General features: G+C 44.8%; 1 protein-coding gene across 3 annotated transcripts in view; it reads left to right on the top strand.

The window, feature by feature from the left end:
• Positions 1-17,889, top strand: part of AUTS2 (activator of transcription and developmental regulator AUTS2) — a gene marked incomplete at its 5' end in the record, with an annotated part of 1,127,567 nt that overhangs the window by 794,201 nt on the left and 315,477 nt on the right. For all 3 annotated transcript variants that reach the window (XM_081090564.1, XM_081090566.1, XM_081090565.1), the window contains one exon: positions 15,552-15,581. In XM_081090564.1, coding sequence (XP_080946690.1) covers positions 15,552-15,581 — 30 coding nt within the window. The remainder of the gene's footprint in view (positions 1-15,551; positions 15,582-17,889) is intronic.

Genomic DNA, 17,889 nt, shown 5'->3' on the forward strand with positions numbered 1-17,889 from the left:
CCCTTCAGAAGTGGGCGATTGTCTGCCTCACCACAGCCTGGCCAACACTGTGTGTCAGCATCAGCACTTACATTGTTTTTCTTTTTTATAGATGAAAAAGAAATAAGCTCTTTTTAATTTGCATATCTTTGATTAGTGGTGCAGTTGAATTTTTCCTGTGTTTATCAGCCATCTATTTCCTCTCCCCTGAATTGACCGTCTGCATTAGGAAGGAAGGATGAGTCTGCAGGGCTAGCTAGAGACAAGATGCTCCGTGATCATTACCGGAGCCATGGGCCAGGGCTGCAGGGGAGAGGACTAGGCCTCCTGGGATTCCTAGGTTACCATCAAGTAGGCTTCTTCCGCATCCAGAGCCCGGTTTTCTGCACCGTCAGCTTGTCATCGGTATTTGCTCCCTACCTTTTCATTTGTTAAGAAATAGTTTGGATTTCTGAGAGGGGCTCTTTACATTCCACTCAAGCCAGGGCTTATAATTCTTTCCCGACCAGCCTGCTTGTTCAGTTTGGGTTCTGCTGAGTCCCATTGGTTCGCAGTGCATTGCTGTAGATCTTGCCTGAGTCTTTTACGAGCCCTGCCATCCAGCCAGGAGCTGTGACTGCTCTGTAACCTCCTTAGATTTAAATCTGTTGCTTGCGTTCTCATAGTGTTACAGAGCAGCAGAGCCCATCCATACTGATGTCTTAATATCATCTCTGCTGCTTGGATTTATAGGGTAAAATAAACCTTCTGCCACAGAAGTGTTTATTGATTACTGAAGTACATAGTAAAGCTGAAGAATAAAGTAAGACCAAGTAATCGGTCCTATTCCCGGGGGATGACAGTCAACCCTGGCCACGCAGCCTCAGGGGGCCACCTTATGCGCTGGAGCTAGGAGGCTGCCATTTCATTGGGCGTCCAAATAGTAAGCAGTGAGTGATAGAAACCAGGCAGAAAGAGTGCATACTGTGTGATTCCATTTACATAAAGCTCTAGAAAATATACAAACGAATCTATAGTGACAGGAAGCAGATCAGTGGTTGGGCAGGGAGAGGAGCTGGGGATGAACAAAACACAAGGAAACTTGGGGGAGGTGGATGTGTACACCCCCATCTTGATCGTGGTGATGGCTTCATGGTGGATATATGAGAAAATGGATTAAGTAGTGCCCTTTAAATATGGGCAGTCTGTTCGTGTCAGTTATATCTCAATAAAGCTATGAAATAGAAAATAGCAAGCAGTATAGACAACCCATGGCTCACTTAGTGCTGGAACATTTTTCTCTTTCTTTAGGAAGCTCTACTTTAAGGAACATTTGGAAGGACTTGTGAGACTAAATTTCACCTTCACATTAGGAGAAATGGGGGTTTAGAAGACAATGGGGCCATGAAAAATAAAATAAAAAGACCAACAAAAGGGCAAGATCTCTTCTTCCATCCCTTTTTCATTCTTACATCTGAACCTTAAGAGGTGGCTTGTCATACAATGTTTTGCTAAAACAAAAGAAGCAGAGCCCTTTAGAAAAAAGCCTGAGTTCTCTTCTTACCACCCCTCCCTCTGCCATCACACACACCCCCCATCCAGAGGAGAGAGGCTGTGCTCCGAATGTTGGCAGGCTGGAAGGGGACAGGCGTTTTTGACACAAAGAGATGTTTGTTTTCCTTGCATTTTAACTCTTAATTTTTGACACAGTGGGGAGCTCCAGCAGGGCTGCCATTTAAAAATGTAACAATGCCATGGTGTTCTGACTGCCTCTGTCACGGGGGTGTCGTGACTGAAGGCCAGGAGACAAAGCAAATGAGGCCAGAGACAGTGCCTGCTGCCGAGGGGCTGGTCTGCTTCTCTGTCGAATGTTTCTCTCCTCTGGCCTGAGGAGGAGTCTCGCAGGGAGCCTGGAGCTGGAATTTGTACAACCGCCATTCAGCCCCCTTGATTTTAATCAGAAATGCACAATTATTCTTTTCCTCCAAATAGAGAAACTCAATCCCCATTTTCAATTCAATTATTGTAATTGCAGCATTCAGAAAAATGGCACATTCATTTTCTAATAAGAGATTGTGGATACCAAATTACTGCATATAGTATGTCAAAACAGGAAACTTGAGACTGGCAGGCCAGTGGGTGTTTTTATCTTGGCAATTTGTATTTTCTTGCAGACAATTTATAGTAATCCTACCCTTCCTTGTTTATGATTCAGAAGACTAGCTTTTCAAGCCATCCTACAATAAAGACTGTTGTTAGGTACAATTTAATTTAAAATCCCAGTTATGAGTCTGAATTCTAAGAAGGGCAATAGTAAAGCACCTAATAAAGGAGGGGGGGGCGGGCGGCGGGGGAACCAGTCTGGCATGTCTTTGGATCCTTTCGAACCACCTTCTAATAATTGTAGATCAGTTTGTCTCAGGCCCTATTTCTGTTCCTTTAGCTGTGCTTTTCACTCCCTTGCATTTTAAAAACAAAGCAAGCAATCTGGTTGTGAGACGTTGATAGGTGGCCATTATGTTTCAGCAATATGAGAGCACCATTTTCCCTTTTCCCATCCCTTTCCAGTTGCTTTTGTTGGCCTAAGGGTGAGTCCAATGTAAGAAAATATAGTATATTTGGAGTTTGAGTTTCCTAATTTTCTGAAAAGGATATCATTATGATCAGATATCTTCAAGAATATGGCATTACCGTCTTAGGATTTACTTTTACCTTGAGATTGTTTCCATGTATTTCTCATGGCTACATTAAGACAGCCACCACATTCACACACCTTAGCATGCACTCCACTAACCACTGTCTAGTTCTTTATCTCAGCTACACACTTTCTATGACACCTTCCATCGGATATTCTGCTAATGTAACTTACAAACTCTGAGCTATATTTGGGGAAACTGACCACAGTGTTGAAGATGCTGGAAACCAATAGGTGAAGGATGGCGAGGAAAGCCAGAGAAAGCTTCCTTCCATGCGAAAGAGGGAACAAACATCCCTGGGTGCCCCTGAGGACAGAAGTGGTTGAATTGCCGAGTGCCTACCGAGTGCCAAACACGTTAGCTATAGTCTATCAACTAATCCCCCGCTTTGCAGGTACCAACGTTAATGCTCTAGGAAGTTTTATCTCTTCCCAAGGTTACTCTGTTAGTTAATTTTGTTAGATCCATCCCTAAGTAGGCCTTGCGTATAAATGAACCTTGTGCACAGGGCTGTCCAAAGAGCTCCTTATTCGGACTGGTCAGAATCTCTGGACAAACTTCAAAATGGCTGGCTTCCTAGTTGTACTAATAATCACCTGGTGTGTTTTTTTATATCTATCTTGTCTGTCTATTTATTCTGCCAATTTTAATTTGAGTGAATATCTTAATAACGTCAAAGCCCACGTCATTATTGCACTATACATAACCTACAAGTTTAGACCCCATATCTTATATCTATGCATTTTATATGAGTCCCTATACACAGATTACTGACTACTATTAGACTGAAGCATAAATCCAAATTGTATCCACCAGTTCTTTTTTCTCATCAAGAACGTAAAGGAATGCTTAGAAACTTGAATTCTAAAGGGTCTTGCCTTATAGATATCTCCCCTTCCCCCCTAATACTATCAACAATAAGAAGTATAAAAATAAATAAATACAAATAAAGTGACTTGCCTTCTTGGTATTTGATCAGTGAAATAAGCCCATGCATTACCAGAAGACTCCTATTGTTCTCTGCTTCAGAGAGGACGGTAGTTTCTGTTTGTTTGGTTGTTGTTTTTGGATAGCATAGTATCATGTCTTCAGACACCGCCCAAGCAGAAATCCTTGCAGAATATGATTTCCCCTCTGGCAATAAAATGACCACCACCACCCCCCAAAAAATGGAAACCCAACATTTAAACAACTGTTCTGTTACCTCATTTCTGAGTTTGATATAACATAGCTTTTATAAAGACTTGGAAGAATAAAGCTATTGAGTCTTTTTTTCTGGCTGCTTTCACATGCTTGAACTGTGAAATTTTAATTCTCACAAAAAAATCCTGTGGGGCATGTATCACCCCCTCTTACAATAAAAAAAAAAAGGTAGGCTCCAGCCCCAGTGGGTTCATTTGGTTGGAGTGTTGTCCTGTACATCAAAAGGTGGGTTCTATCTCCAGTCAGGGCACATACTGGAGGCAATCCATCAATGTTTTTCTCTCACATTGATATCTCTCTCTCTCCCTCCCTGCCTCACCTCCTCTCTCTCTAAAAATCAATGAAAACATATACTGAGGTGAGAATTAAAAAAAAAAAAAAAAAAAAAAGGTAGGCTCCCAGGTGTTAAGTACCTTTCCCAAGACTGCACAGCTGCTAAGTGGAGGGGTCAGAATTTGAACCTGGGCCAGCCGCAGATTGAATGAGCAAGTCCCTGAGCCAGGCACTGTGCTGGGCCTCCTCCGGAGGGAGAGCTGCCCAGGATGGAGTGGAAATGTGGCCGACGGCTGCCTTCTCTGCTGCCCACGGCCTCTGCTCTCCCTCCGTTCCGTTTCAGCTTGGCTTACCCTTTGCCAAACAGTCAACCCACAAGATGTTTTTCAGGTAGTTCCTTTGGATAGTGCATGAGAGGGAGTGGGGTGGTATATTGTACTTGCCGAGAACATGAAGTCCAAGGCTGAGAACATGAATCAGCATGAACAGAACTGGGTTCAAGTGCTGCCTCTGCCGGTGGAAGCCTTAAATTAACTTCTTGAGAATGGAGAGCTTGTAACGTTTCCCTCCAGGCTGCTGTCAGGGCATCTTTTTCAATGACCGGTGGCTGCTGGCTGGCATTTGTAGGGGAGACGCTCTAAGATGGCTCCTATGGAGAATTTCTCCCCTGGAAGAACCATGCTGCAGTGAAATGCAGTTCAGGAGCCAGGCTCTTCCGAAAGAGACAGCTCAAAGCTGCTCTGCTGCCTGGACCCTCCTCTTCCTCCTTTTGCCTGCGGTGGACATTGTCCCTTTGGCAGGGAGTTGAGCCGTGTAGGCGCAGCTTAGCAGTGCCTCACAACAGGCTGGAAGGGAGAATGGCTTGCAGGAGCTTCATTACCTGAGTTACAGGCACTTTAAGAAAGATGCTTTCACTTTGAGTATTGGAGAAAATAGAACAATTACCTATTGAAGGCAAAGTGGATGAAAAACACCTCTGTTCATACTACCCTGATCATTTAATCTATTCAGATTCATTCTGCTTTCTGAAGGGGATTCAAGCCAACTGTCTGTTCTTCCCGGCTGCACCCCATTCTTCTCCAGGCTTCGCAGGACACGTGGCGAGCGCCTGAGGTTCCAGCTAATGACAGACATTTCCTGCCTCAGGAGGAGACTCCTCCAAGGGCTTGAGCGTCCTGCACAGTTTCAGAAATATGAAATGAAGAGGAGGGAGGAGGAATCCATAAATCATCAAATTGTTATCGGGCACGGTTTAGGGTCCTAAAACTGCCCTGGGGCCTGTGATGATTCCAGACTGCTCTCTCGAGGAGCTCACCATCTGCTGGGGGAGCAAGACTTACATAAGTGAAATCAATGAAGAATTGTACTCTATCTAAACTAGATTTCCAACACCTGGCACATGTACTCTTAAAAAAAAAAAGATGCTCTTTGTTAAAGAATGAATGAATGAATGCTTTTTAATACCTACAGAGTGCTTTTTATGTGTCAGGCACTGTTCCTTACCCTTTTGTGTTAATTTATATATTAAATTATTATTATTATGTGTTTATTAACTCAGTGAATGCTCTCGACAGCCGGGGAGGTAAATACTGTCAATAGCCCCATTTGATAGGTGATGAAACTGAGGCACTGAGAGGTTAAGATACTTGCCAGAGGTCCTATAGCTCACATGTGGCAGAGCCAGGATTTGACTTCAAGCACCGTCCTCCTCTCTAAAGCTCAGACCAGCTTGCACCAACCCTGTGCACTTTGGCCTGCCTCTCCCCCCGGCCCCGCCAGACCTCTCATTTGTAGTTTCTTTTACGGAGCGCATTTCTAAACGAACGGTTGCTCTACTTTAAGGACATACAAATGGCTTGCCCTCACCTGTCAAGCATGATCCTTGTATTTTACCAGGCCCATTATGAACGCAATCTTTCTGTCGAAAATTTGCATACCTCCTTTCTTGAAAAGTAATGACAGCAATTTCTTTCCCTCCGCTCACTTTCTGAGTGTCTCATTTAACGGCACCTGTGAAACCGACAGGCGCAGAGATGAGAAGTGAAAGAGAGCAGTTGATTAAATCATCATCAAGTCGGCCTCAGAAAGTCAATTCTGCTTGCCGTCTGCAATGATATCCTTTTATCTTAAAGTAATGAGCTATGGCACTTTTGCATCGGGTAATGCGATAAGTTCTATTAGCATGTTCCATTTGCCTCACAAGCAAGGGCAAGTCATTTTAGCTAGCTCATATCACTGCAATCAAAGCAATTGGCTTCCCAGGCAGAGAAGAAAGGGAAAAGGCTCAGGGTGATTTCTATGGATCACAACACAGCGGAAAAAATAGACTCTTGTATTATTTTAACCCGTAACATACTTTTCCTTTTTGCTTATCAGCAGATTTGGGTTTTATTAGCTAGCACAGGACTCTGAAAGAACCGAGCTTTAGATGAAGCAAACCTAGGGGGCTCCAGCCCCACCCAAGGAAACCAGAGACTGATCAGGAAAGGGCAGAGTGCAGCACTCCAGGGTCACATAGAATACCGCCAAAGAACACAGAAGAATAGGTCTCCCTGCTACTGACACTGTGGACTCATAATACATTCTTGCTTTACACCATCTTCAAAGTCATCTGTAATAGGTCCCTAGGCAGGCACGGATTAATGCTATTGATGACTTAGAATCGGTAAATCAATGACAAAGAGGCAAAGGATCTGGTGCTTAAGCTTAAAAGAGATCTTTTACAAATCACCCAGCCCTAGACTGAGTTTTTTTACCTTTGGACAAGAAATTCATTTTTCTCATTTTGCCAACCACTGGGCTTTGTGGGCTCTGGGTTTTAAGTAAATTTCGTCTTTGGTTTTATGTATGTTTATATTTGGCAAAATGCGACTTCCTTGCTTCTAAGGCAAGAAAATGATGAACTCTCCAAATATTTGTGAAATATCCACTTATTTTCCTACTTCCAAAAACCCCACGATATTTTAATGAGGTAAGTGGAAATTTACAGCATACAGAGTGTTTTATGAAATACACCTGGATTTCAAAGTGACAAAAAGAAAAAAATATTGATGATAAATTTGTGAGCTTTAGAACTTCAGGTTTGAACAAAATGATTTGTCAGTATATTTACACTTCTAATCAGTAGTCAAAATGAACCAGCATAGTAGGCATTTTAAAATTATTTACTAGTATTGAATGAAATTGTGTGATCATCTAAGAGACCCTAGAGGGAGAATAAGAAGTGTTCCCCTAGCCCCTCAAATCACATCGGGCATTTGAACTCTAGCCAGTACAAGCTGAGAACTTGCAAAATTGCCCAATTCTGCAGGCTCCCCATGCGGGGAATCGCACTTTACCAATACAAAATTCCAGAAGCTTCTGAAAGCTTACTTTCAGTTATACCTCAACTGCTGCATGTTGCTGGACCTTATATGATTTTCAAGTGTGCTCATTTTGTAACTGTCAGAAACTTTGTTCTTATATTTTACGCTATGTTTGGCATACCAATTTTTCTATTAGGCTTTCATTTTTGGGGGGTGATTTCATTTGATCAGACATAGTTATTGTAGCACTAGAGGGGAGGAGGAACCAATGGCCTCATTTTGTAATCAGGAAGACTACCTCAAATCTTCAGGTTTAAACCTTTTATTTCTAGGGCCCCAAGAGCTTTAAATTTCACTTAAAGTCCAAGACTGTAAAAAGACTGTAAGCCATGGAAATGAGGGCTCTGTGAGGTAACAGGGACAGAAAACAGCTAGCGGCTGCCCGTTTTGCATGTACAAGGACCTGGGCAGGTGGGAAGATGATAGTGGGCATGTTTTTAGTCACCGTGCCACCACCTCACTTCTTTAAATAAGAAAATAAGTGTCATGTTTTCTGCAGGTGGCTTCTTCTGAAATTGCTTTTAGGTGAGGGATGTCTTTACGGGCTTAGATAAACCACCTGCCCCAAAGGGGAACCGATTTGTTTTGTCACTGGCAAAGTTAAATTGTACCTGATGTTAGACACAGTGGTTTACAAGTTGGGGTTCTCCCTCATTTTCCTCTCATTTCCTTTAGGCAGAAAGGAGAATAAAATAACTTTATTCAGCAATGGTGTTCAGCCCTGACATCTTTGGTGGCAGTGATAAATGGATTTGAGATACGAAATAACTGCTCCAGCAAGGTCCATTGAGCAGAATAGAGAGCAATGCCCTCCTCAATGTCATTGCATGTGATATATTCAATGATTGCCACTTTCTGCTTAAGAATGCATTCCATCACAAGGTCCCTAGAATTCCATTTCGTTCCCTCATTCTGAATGAGGCAGGGAGGTGTCGCAGACCTTGACTTGCTTCAATTTGGATCGGAGTCTTAAAACACAGGTATTGCGATTCCTAAATGGAAATGAGAAATGTTTGCTTTTGAGGACATACAATAAAGTCATAATCACATAATAGAAGATATTTTCTTCTGAGCCCCAACTCTCAGCTCTTCTGACAATTCTAACGCTGCCCAGTGTGTTCAAACATACATCCCATTGTATTAAGCAGTCAAATTAGTCCGTGTTTCCTGTGCCTTCTTCCTTTGGAATTACTTGTCTTTTAAATCATAGTTTGCTTGTGTTGGGTGTAATCAACCACACTTGGAAGAATTCCAAAGAAGAACGGGATAAATGTGTCAGTATGACTGAGCCCTGCCATGTCCCACGGCCTGGAGATGCAAAGATGAGGAAGGCGCTGCCCTTCCCTGGGTGGGATCACTCTCTGGTGAGGAAGACGTGTGGCAAACAGTGAAATACAGTTTTGTGAGGGATGGAGACAGAAGCAATTAATCATAAAAAGCATTAGAATTCTAAGAATTCTTCTAAGAAGAGTATTGGAACAGTCACTGTGGTTTTAGAGGCACATGAAAGGTTTTTAGGCCCTGACCGGTTTGGCTCAGTGGCTGGAGTGTTGGCCTGCGGACCGAGAGGTCCCGGGTTCGATTCCGGTCAAGGGCATTTACCTTGGTTTCGGGCACATGCCCAGTAGGAGGTGTGCAGGAGGCAGCTGATCGGTGTTTCTAACTCTCTAATCCCTCTCCTTCTTCTCTGTAAAAAATAAAATATATTTTTTAAAAAAGGTTTTTAGGTAGAAACTTGATGGAATAGAGTGCCAAGCAGAGGGAATCGTTAAAGGCTGAGGGTGTGACCAAGTCCCACAGGTGTGGCTAGAGCAAGGGGGGGTATGTTGGAATTTCGCTACTCAACAGTATGGACACAGACCGAGGCCCATCCATCAGCTGGTTGTTACTATTCTGATATGAGGTTAGTAAGGTAGTTGAGACTAAAAATTTGAAAGCTTATATAACAATTCAATAGAGTAATTTTACATCTTTTAAATCAAATAACATAGTTTATGTCTTTTTCATTTTTCTAGCAATTTGCTTTTTAACTGTATATTATAAAATTATTGGTCACAATGTATTGGAAAACAAAACAAAAACAAACGGCCCATCTCCACAGAAAGGCTGAGGAGCACTGTGCGGAAGGCATGGCTAGAAGTTAGGGTGGGGAAGTTGGCAATGTCATGATCACATTGAAATTGAGGAAGTCCACGGTGGTCAGTAAGGACTTGGATCAGAAAAAGAAGAGACAGTGGGTCCTGGGAAGCATCATTAGCCTCTTGTAATGATAAAGCAAGTGCCTGCACTAAAGTGCAGTGTCCATGCCCATGGAGATGGAGAGGATTTAAAAGGCAGAGTAGATAATGTTGGGTGAGAAAGGAAGGTAGGTCTGCTCAAGGATGGTGGGAACAACATGGGAGAGGGACAGGTTGGGTAAGCAAAGGGTGGTGGGTCTAGATTTAGAGGGATGCTTGAGTCTGAGGTGTTTATAGGGCTTGAGTGGGAGGGGATTAGCACAGAGAAACGTGTTGATAATAGTTAACATTTATTGTCTGCACGTACCCTGAGCCATGCATTGTCTAAGTTGTTTACACATATTATCTCATTTTATTCTCATCTTCTTATGAGGGAAATGGCATTATCACCCACATTTACAGCTAAGTAAACTGAGATGTATAGACTTTACCAAAGCCATGGAGCTGGCAAATGGTGAGCATAGAGATTTTTAGTCTCAACATAGAAATGGTAGATGGAACCTAGGGACTCTTCAAGGACTCCCCTGGAAGCCATCTAGAAACAGTGGAACTGCAGGTGCTGCTCTGGGGAGACAAGGCATTAAAGAATATGCAGAACGGGAAGGGCCATGAAAAGATACAAGGAAAAAACAATATTGGCAAACGTGTACAAGGGGAAAATCTCGGATGTTCAATTGAAACAATGAAAATATCCAGCACTAGGGAACTTTTTAGCTGTTATTTACAAGTCAAACAGTGGATTACAGTGCAGCCTTTTTTATAAGTGATGGTACAGGGTCAGTGTTACTCATGAAACTAAAGTATTTGGTATATTATGCAAAAACAAAACAGGTTACAAAATATTAGGATTTCATTTTCTAAAATGTGTGTGCGTGAAGAAGGGAAAGGATGGAGAAGACTAGAAAGAATTGTACAAATAGGTTGACAGTGTCTCTGGATGGCAGATTGGTGGGTGACTTTTTAAAATGTAGTCAATAAATATGCATTAATTTTTTAAAGGAAAAACTATTAGGTAGGTGGGTGGGTAAGTTGGTTTATTGGTTGATTGAAGAGTTTAAGGGGGATGTGACATGTCTGGGAGAGGAAGGAGGTGCCTCCGAAGGTTCAGGTCTAATTTGTGAAGCTGGCGGGAGGAAGGGGACGATGAAGTGCATGGTGATGTGTTGGAATATCTGCGTGTACTCAGGTGAGGAACTAGTCCCTTTCTAATTCTGCGTTTGAGGCATGTGGTTTGGATCCCATACCTCGCTTCCCTCTTTTGTCTGTGGTGGGTTTGGGTGGTATCTTTGTCTGAAGACTGAGTGACCAAGAATTCTTCCCCGGGTGGGTTAGTATAAGGGCTGGTTGTTCCTTTTCACTGCTTGCTTTCAAAATGCAGGAAAATATTTTCAGCTTTGCACAAAGGACTTTGAAATCTAGTCATGGAGAGTCCGCTGTCACCTCGAGCTGGTCGTTAGTGTGCAACCTGTTTGCTAATAAACCAGTGCAGGACCTCGATGTCAAAATGCTTAGACTGGCCAAACCAGCTGGGACCCCGTTTCTGCATTTGACATGCCTTTTCCATTTCCCAGCCTCATGCAGAACATACACCTGAATGAGGAGGTGGCTCAGTGTGAACTCTGATAAATTGGAGTGGGTACCTAGGGATTGGGGAGCAGACACTTCTTCTTTTAACCTTTCAAGACCAAGAATCATTTGGCCGAAAATCCAAGTATGGAACTTAGGGTATGAAAGCTGCACAGTGTATTAAATGTGAATTTGAGACCATGAATTCTCCCCACACTGACTCTATAAAACAGCCTCCCTTTTTCATAAAGCAGGCCCATAAACCGCTGCCAGCGAAGCAGAAAGACTCCTTAGGCCCATGGCTGGCTTTCCGTCTGGAGTTGTCAACAAACCCCCTTTATGAGTGGAATAGACCTCTTGTATGTGCCGAGCTTCTGGCTTTTTACAGAGTGTGTTAGGAGCCAGGCTAGGCAAACGTTAGGCGCTGTTTGCTGAGTGCATTTATTGCTTTTGCATAATTTATGAGCTGGAGGGGTTGACCATCATTCGTCTCTGCCAGGGGCTGGCACTCGAGGCTCCAGAGAGCGAGGCTGTAAATTGGATGGCGCGCTCCTGCTGAGCTCACGGCAAAGTCCTCGGGTCAGTGTGGGAATTTAATACCAGAAATGGAACTGTTTTCTCAGCGCACCATGTGGGCCCCCGCGCAGCAGAGACTGTTTTGGCAGACTCTGCGACTGGCCTTGTCGAGGAGCTGTCACTCACCCGCGTGTTGCGTGGGGAGCCTGAGCGTTTTTAATCGGCTTGGCATCCGTGCTGCTTCCATAATGGATACCAGTAGGTCTCAGCTCCCCACCATATGCTTAGCTCTGGAGACAAGGTGCTTCTGGGTATATCAGTAATTACTTGATGCGGAATTAAGTGGACCTTGAAATTAGAACTGGACCGTTGGAAAGCAGGAAGCTTAACACTTTGATAGAAGTACCCATTCCCAGGGACACACTGCTGTTAGGATGGGCGGCGGTGTGGACACTGGAGGTTCTTTCCCGACCTCCCCACTCCCTCTGTGCTCCAGCCGTCAGCGGTCATTGCTTACCTCACAAGGTGGCTGTGAACATCTGGGAAAATGAGCCTGCCTGGCCAAATCCTCATCCCTCTTCCATCTCCACCCCCCCCCCCCCCGCCCCAAATCATGCTTTGTCACCCTTGAAAATGTGCCCAGAACTTGGGAACCTCAAGGAAGGCTTAATTAAAGGCAATGGGGAAAGCACACCATCAGGAGAACTGTTCCTCATCTATTTGTTGTTCTAGGCCAGCGGTTCTCAACCTGTGGGTTGCGACCCCTTTGGGGGTCGAACGACCCTTTCACAGGGGTCGCCTAAGACCATTGGAAAACACATATATAATTACATATTGTTTTTGTGATTAATCACTATGCTTTAATTATGTTCAGTTTGTAACAATGAAAATACATCCTGCATATCAGATATTTACATTACGATTCAAAACTGTCGCAAAATTACAGTTATGAAGTAGCAACGAAAAGTTATGGTTGGGGGGTCACCACAACATGAGGAACTGTATTAAAGGGTCACAGCATTAGGAAGGTTGAGAACCACTGTTCTAGGCCTTCAAAGTCGCCATGTCACCATTTTCTTTCTCAGCTCATTTGACTTTTTACAATAGAGAAATCCACTCATCAGGCAAAAGAGGATAAGCTTAGACCATCTGAGGTTGAAAGCTTGGTTGAAAATGATCCAGATGTACTTGGTTACAGCGCTGTCACTAGAACTCGGGTAAGCCTATAGCAGCGAGGAGCCAGTGGAAAAGAAAATGTGACAGCCCTCCAGTCCGCACGGCTGTGATGTGAGCCCCTAAGTGCTGGTAGCACGGACAGCTGAGGCTGGGAAGAGGAAGCAGTCTCCACAGTGTGTCTTATAATACCAACATGTCCCTTTGGATGGGGTGAGGGTTATTTTCAATTGTGGTTTCAATACTGTAACTGTTATCTGAACAAACAAGTCCAGAGGTGGGCCGCTCTGAGGGTGGTTCAGGTGGCTCAATTGTGCCAGGATTTTTCTTCCTTTGGCCCCATCATCTTGTTTTTGTACTTGGCTCTTTTGCCTCATATCTGCAAGATGGCTGCCCCAGATCCAGACATCACTTTCTCAGGCAGTCATGTTCAAAGGCAAGAGGCAAGTGCTTCTGCTTTTCTTTCTCTTTTGAGGTGAGAAAATGTTTCCAGAACCGTCAGCAGACATTTCCTCAAGTCTCAGCCAAAAATGTATCTATGGCCACCCTCAGCTGCAAGGAAAGTTGGAAAAGAGAGAATATCTGGCTTTTTCATTCTCCAAATGTCAGGAGAAGGTACAGACTAAGAGAAGGGATTGTGAATGGCTGTGGGTATCTAGCCAGTAGTGACTGCTGTATAAGCACATTTATTTTCTGTGTCTGTTCATAGCAGCATCAACTCCCACATCCAGGTGGCCACACTAAAAATCCTTGGCAGCATCCTCAACTCATCCCTCTGACTTGCTTCCCATATCCATGTGTTATCAAGTCCTGTTGGTTCTACCTTCAGAATTGCTCTACCATCTGTTCATCTCTTTCTCAAACCACGCGCCCTGCTGGTGTAGACAGTGCGATGGCTGCCAAACTGGTGTCCCCATGACCCGGCTTCTCCCACAGTGCACTCTCTCCTCCACCGTGGGACGCGTCATCTTAATAGAACATAGCTCTGATCATGCACCCCCTGCTCAGAGTCTGTGTTCTAACTCTATTTCTGCAGTCATGCACCGCAACAGTGTTTCAGTCAACCACCACATATGACGGTGGTCCCCCAAGATTGTAGTGGGGCTCAAAAATTGTTATCACCGAGGGACGTTGCAGCTGTTGTAACATCGTGGTGCCACTCGTTGCTGGTGTCTTTGTGGACATGCTTATGCAAACAAGCCTACTGCACTGCCAGTCCTATAGAAGTGTAATTCTGTGCAGTACATAATGCTTGACAATAATTACGACCGTGTTATGGGTTGATGATGTATATCCTATCTTTTTCATTATTATTTCAGAGTGTATTCTTTCTCTTATAAAAAAAAGTTTGCTGAAAAACAGTATGCAGTGTTATCCCAGCCACAGCCTCATACAGCTCTTGTTTCCTGCCTCTCCTGAGTGCCTCCTTCTCTCCTGTGCTTGACTTAACCTCGTGTTGTTTTGTACAGAAGCATTCTGTGTAGGCCAGTAGCCCGGGAACAGTAGGCTAGAACCTGTAGCCTCGGTGTGAAGTAAGCTCTACCATCCAGGTTTCTGTAAGCGCACTCTGTGATGTTCATACAACAATGACATCACTAAACAGCATATTTCTCAGGACATATCCTGGTCACTCCACGGTGCGTGACTGGACAGCTAAACTGAAAGCTACCTTAGGGACAGACAGCCCTGGGTCTTCTTTAAACGTCTGCCGTGCTTCTCAAAGGCATTTGGGTGAATGAACTGTTTATCTGCTGTGCATTTACTTTAACAAAACATGTCCCTTAAAAAAAAAACAAGATATTGGATAACAGAACATTCTTGGTTTTTTTTTTTTTTTTTTTTTTTAAATTGTATTCTTTATTCCCTTTGAGTTAATTATCATTCCTGGTTATCCCAAACCCAGCTCAACAGTTGGAACGTGGAATCTGTTAGACATGGTGCAAGTGAGTCTACTGTCCTAACACTTTTTTTTGGCCCATATTGTTGACTTGGTACCCTGACCTCTATCCTTGGCACATATTTTATGGAGAACCTTCCCTCTGTTCTCTGGAAAAGGCAGCCTCCCAGTGGTGAGCCTCACCCATTATGCTCTATTCCTTTCCAGTCCAAATGAGAGAAGGCAGTGCCCAGCGGTTTACCTCTTTTCTTCTAGAAACGCACCAGGGGTGAGACAGCCATTGACAATAGAAGGTAGAAGGTCTCCATTAAAGAATTGATTTTGCTCTCAATCCCATTGAATGATCTTGATTCACCTTAACCGTGTGGCCGGCTTGGTTCCCGCTGGGCATCCCCTCTGCCATGCAACAGGGGAGGGCTCACTGGGGTGATGAGCATACACCAGACTGCCCACAGGAGAGCCACAGAGCACAGGCACAGAGGACGCAGCGGGCAGCTGCTCAGCATCCTGCTTCTTACCCGTTTACCAGCACTGGGGCCGAAGAATCTCCACCCAGCTCAGACCATGTTCCTTTTTCCTTCATTGGTCTTGCTTTTGTTTTCTGTATTAAAGACAAAAACCTACTCCATTTTTGCACTAACCCTCATTCTCTTGTTTTCTTTTTCAGTGTGACAGCGACAGTGACCAAGAAGAGAAGGTAAGACTCCCCGCCCCCAGTTGTGGGCACAGTACATAGACACTGAACGCCATGGTTCTTCCACACACGCTGCAGGGGGTGGGGTGGTACCAGCTTCATGGGGGCAGCGCCTTTCTCTTCTGTAAAGTCAGGTTTTATTCACATAGTGATGTTTTCTTTGATAAGAGATAACAACTAATTTGTGAGGTCCACTTTTTTTAAATAAGCCCTTTAATAGTGCATATATGTGACACTAAGTTTTCACATTATAAAAGATTTCAAAAGAGGAAATGATTTATTTTCATAGCCATCTGATTTTTCTTTTTTAATCCTTGATTGGAACATTAAATGTGCTAGTATGTATTTATAATGTCATGTTTTCATTTATCTTACTGGCCCATATGCTTCTTCCTGCTTTTCTGTGCATATGGGCCTTCTCGATGGAGATGCCAATGGTAATGTTTCTAGGAATGTCATCCTGGGGCGAGGGGTGAGCAGAGGCGGCCAGAGGGGAACTGCACTCTCCCATCAGGTGGATGGCCAGGTGGGAGGGCAGTTCTTCCAGCAGGTGCGCTCTGTTTCGAGGCTGATGGCCACCAGCCTCGGTGTATCCGGTTCCGCGTGGGTGAGGAACGGGAGCTCTGGGTTGAGCTCTCAGAAGACTGGACCACGGCCTGGTAATGTGAACGTCCTGCTGCCTGAAGCAAAGGGATGGTTTGTCTGTTTGGTCTTTCTTCCTAGGTATTCAAATCCCCCAACCCAACTTCTTTCCAGTTTTATTCCTACTTTATGTATTTCCACAAGTTACCTGAATATTGTGGTTTATCTGTTACTTGGCACCCAAAGGAACTGCTGGTCCTCCCTTCCCTTCCCCAGTTTCTGGATCTGTCCTGCGGAGCCGGCGTCCCTGAGCCCCATTTTCCATCTCCTCTTACCTGCTTGCTGCTTTTATCCAGCATCTGCAGTTAGCGTTTACTGGGATCTTTCCATCAGCCCAGACTCGACCTCCTCCTCTGCTGCCAGCCTCCAAGAGGGATGTGAAGGCTCTTGTTCGGTGCTGTTGTTAATTTGAATTCAGCATATGTAGCCTGTTATAAAATGCGAGACATCATCATTTGAGCAGGTCAAGCATATTCAGATGAAGACAAATGGTGCTTATTTGATTTCCTTAAAATCAGGAAATGAAAAAAGTGCTCTCTGGAGAAATCATGTTCTGCCTGACTTGGATGATAGACCAATGCGTGTCCCCAGATAAGAACAGGCTCTCGCCTTGAGGTTTTTATCTCTGAAGGACGGCCAGGACTGTCAGCTTGCTGACATGTGCATTATCCGTGTCATTTTAAACAAAGTGACCTATGGAAGGGTGTGCGGTGCTGTGACATGGTAATGGGCTGTTGGATGACAGCGAAAGTACACGCTGCAAAGGGGGCTGTGGACTAGTCTTTTGTTTAACTGACAGCTAGGAGCTTCCTTACTCCAACCCCCAGAGTATGAGCTGCTTTGAAGCCAGTCTCCTGGTGTCTCGGGCGCCAGTGTGTAGTGGGTGCCAGAGGCGCATGGGCAGCATGGAGGGCAGTGTTCAAGGCATGCCCACCAACCCTTGGAGCTGTCGGGCCACATCCCATGTGGCACAGGTGTCACCACAGGCAGCAGGCAGGACAAGTACCTGCTGCCATTCCAGTGGCTCTTCCGCAGTGATGGTGGGCCTCTCTGTCCAAGGTGGTGGCACTTCTCCAAGGGGATGAGCCTGCTCGGGTTCTCACAGCCCCTTGTGAATTCCGGAAGCGTCACCTACCAGCAGTGGTAGAGGTGGTGAGGATGTCTGGTTTTGCATTCTGTGTGCATGTCTTCATAGGCAGTCTCAACCTGGCGGCACACCCAATCACGGGGAAGCTGTGAAATCCCCACGCCTGGGCCCGTTCAGGCCCGACCTCAGAGTCCTCCAGGTCTCAGCACCACTCCTCAAGACGATCAGCTAACGGGTCATTTGGGCAATTACCAAGGCTGCCCCTGGCTTTCAGAGGGATCCGGGTGTTTCCACCTATTGCAAACTAATCCTTCCGGGGACCAGATTCCCAAGTCATTGCTGTTTGGGTTTCAGTCTATGAGACCAGACTGTGGGCAGTGGGAAGTAGCCAGTGCCCACCACTCAGTTCAGGACGATTAAGGGCAATGCAGGAGAATAAGGAGATGTATATATAGGCACGTCCGTGGGAGTGGGAAGATGGCAGGGGAGGGGTGGGCGTTCGGACTGATCCTCCCTCCTGTGCGCACTTCTGCCTCTGTTGCCCTCCACCCCGCTCCTGTCGTCTTTCCTGTGGACTGTGGT

Source organism: Myotis nattereri (genome assembly GCF_964212035.1).
Source record: "Myotis nattereri genome assembly, chromosome: 4".
In the NCBI taxonomy this organism is placed as follows: Eukaryota; Metazoa; Chordata; class Mammalia; order Chiroptera; family Vespertilionidae; genus Myotis; species Myotis nattereri.